We start from the raw sequence: 2,248 nt of genomic DNA, 5'->3' as shown, positions 1-2,248 counted from the left end.
AATTTTGGAAAAGAAAAAAAGAATGAGATCAAGTGAAAGTGAGAATGAAACAATGAAATGAATGACAAAAATTTTTTTGTCTTTATAGATATTATACAAAGAATAGGAATGAAGGGCACTTTTTGTCTTTATACTATCATAGCCAAACAGTTATCGTGGATATAAACTCGATTTTTGGTTTTGCTCTATATGCATTCCAGTTTCCCAACCTGAATAGTCTATTTGATATAAGAAACGAGACTTTTTTCACCCAATCAAAATTTATTTAATAATATATCATTTGCGTGTACTCTCTCACTTTTTCTCTCTCAATTCGACATGGATCGTCAAATCAAGAACACCACAAAACATTCACAACAACAAAGATGATAAAGAACCATCCATGGAAGAAGAAACCAACCACTCTCTTACTTCTCCTCTCCCTCCTCACCATCGCTCTTCTCCTCGTTAATCTCTCCCAAAATAAACTCGCCCTCATCACCACCACTACCTCCTAATCCGATCACCACCACCGTCACAAACCCTCCGAAGTAGAAGAAAATTCTTGTCTTGGCCGGTACATATATATCCACAACCTACCTTCTCGATTCAACATCGACATCCTTCAAGACTGCGAGAGGGTTTCATGACCAAACGACAAGATCAGTATGTGTAAGTACGTCGAGAACTTCGGCTCCGGACTCCGATCAGTGAGTTTACCGGTGACGGAGTTTACTCTCCGAGCTGGTACGCGACTAATCAGTTCATGCTTGAAGTGATTCAACTGATTCCACGAGAAGATGAAGAGATACAAATGTTTGACGAGAAACTCGTCGTTGGCTTTGGCTATTTTCGTACCTTATTACGCTGGTCTTGATTTCCGGCGAAATATACGGCGGCGTAACGTCGCTGAGAGAGACGCCGCCTGGAAGGAACTGTTTAAATGGCTCAAAAAGCAACCCCAGTGGAAAGGTACGCATGCCTGTTTTTATTATTATTTGTTCCTTAATTGCAATTATTGCTTGTTTTTTTATTTAAATCATTGACCAATAACTTTTCTTCCCTCCCTCACCACCGACGACTTTTCTTTTAAAGTAATCTTTCGATGTCAACAAATATATATAAAATACAACAAAATTATTTAAATCAAATCCAAAAATACATTTATTTTGTAAGGAATTAATCGTAGTTACAAAATTCTTTAAATCAAATCCAAAAATACATTTATTTTGTAAGGAATTAGTCGTAGTTTTAATCTATTACATTTCAGAGATTCAATTTTGAGGGAGGGGGTTAATTTAGGGGGGGTTAGGGTTTAGGCTTCCAACGTTACTTTCAATGTTGTCGGCCAATTATTTCTTTTGATATAGCTACATCATTAACTATTTTATTGAAAATCCAGCTGTGTTAGGTCGTGATCATTTCCTTGTAGAATTTCACGAGATTTCCGATGAAATTCCAACAATAATTCCGGATGGGGAACTAACTTAATGCCTTTACCAGAGTCACATATTCTCTCTTTCCTCAACATCGAACGAAGTCCAACTTATCCAACCTATTTTCATCCAACTTCAGCCGTTGAGATCCTCAAATGGCAAGACAAGATCAAACTTGCAACCCGACCAGTCCTCTTCTCATTTGCCGGAGCTCAAAGACCGAGCAGAAGCAGGAACGGTTTGGTTCGAACTCAAGTTATCCTACAATGCAAGAGTTCTTTCAAGAATTGTAGGTTTCTTGACTGCGATGTTAAAGCTAACAGCTGTGATGATCCGATCAGTTTGATGAAGCTTTTCGAGAGCTCTGTGTAACACCCGTATTTTCCGAAATAACTTAAATAAATAAAAAGTCTGAAATCTCCATTTATTACTTCTCAAAGTCAACTTCAAAGTCGTAAATCCAATAAATAGCCATAAATCAAAATAACATAATAAACCCGAAAATATCGATAACAACATAAAATCCGCAAGTCTGAAAAAGACATAAATAAAACTCCCAAAGCACCAGCCCGATAGCAATCACTCCTGCTCGTCAGTCTCATCTGAAAGGGGAAGGGAAGGAGGGGTGAGTAACATGGGAGTTACTCCGTGAGGTATGAGATGCTAAACACGCAAACCACTGACTTGAGTAATAGAACTCCCACTATGGAAGTTTAGCTCTAACATGAACAAACAAGACGCCTAAAGCATCACACAAACACAACACAAACAATGCGATGATAGCATATAGCTAGTCCATACACCCCGCATCTCCTCATACGGATATATATATA

The 2,248-nt window shown here is 38.1% G+C and overlaps 1 protein-coding gene across 2 annotated transcripts; it reads left to right on the top strand.

The window, feature by feature from the left end:
* Positions 1 to 243: 243 nt before the first annotated feature.
* On the top strand, positions 244 to 1,817 carry LOC106341089 (xyloglucan galactosyltransferase KATAMARI1 homolog). Of its 2 annotated transcripts, none has more exons than XR_001269562.1 (2): positions 244 to 951; positions 1,382 to 1,817. XR_001269562.1 is itself a non-coding variant. In XM_013779903.1 (2 exons), the coding sequence occupies exons 1-2, from the start codon at positions 780 to 782 to the stop codon at positions 1,785 to 1,787; spliced, it is 477 nt and encodes a 158-aa protein (XP_013635357.1). In that variant the 5' UTR covers positions 244 to 779; the 3' UTR covers positions 1,788 to 1,817. The 2 variants fall into 2 exon arrangements, 1 of the variants encoding a protein (XP_013635357.1); XM_013779903.1 differs by having other exon boundaries at positions 1,483 to 1,817.
* Positions 1,818 to 2,248: the final 431 nt, after the last annotated feature.

This window comes from Brassica oleracea, chromosome C4 (genome assembly GCF_000695525.1).
Source record: "Brassica oleracea var. oleracea cultivar TO1000 chromosome C4, BOL, whole genome shotgun sequence".
Lineage (NCBI taxonomy): Eukaryota > Viridiplantae > Streptophyta > Magnoliopsida > Brassicales > Brassicaceae > Brassica > Brassica oleracea.
This window is presented reverse-complemented; position numbering and strand designations above follow the sequence as displayed.

Coding starts and splice junctions, on each gene's coding strand:
- LOC106341089 (XM_013779903.1), top strand. CDS start 780: ATGAAGAGATACAAATGTTTGACGAGAAACTCGTCGTTGGCTTTGGCT. Junction 952..1,482: donor AAAGCAACCCCAGTGGAAAG/GTACGCATGCCT, acceptor TGCCTTTACCAG/AGTCACATATTCTCTCTTTC.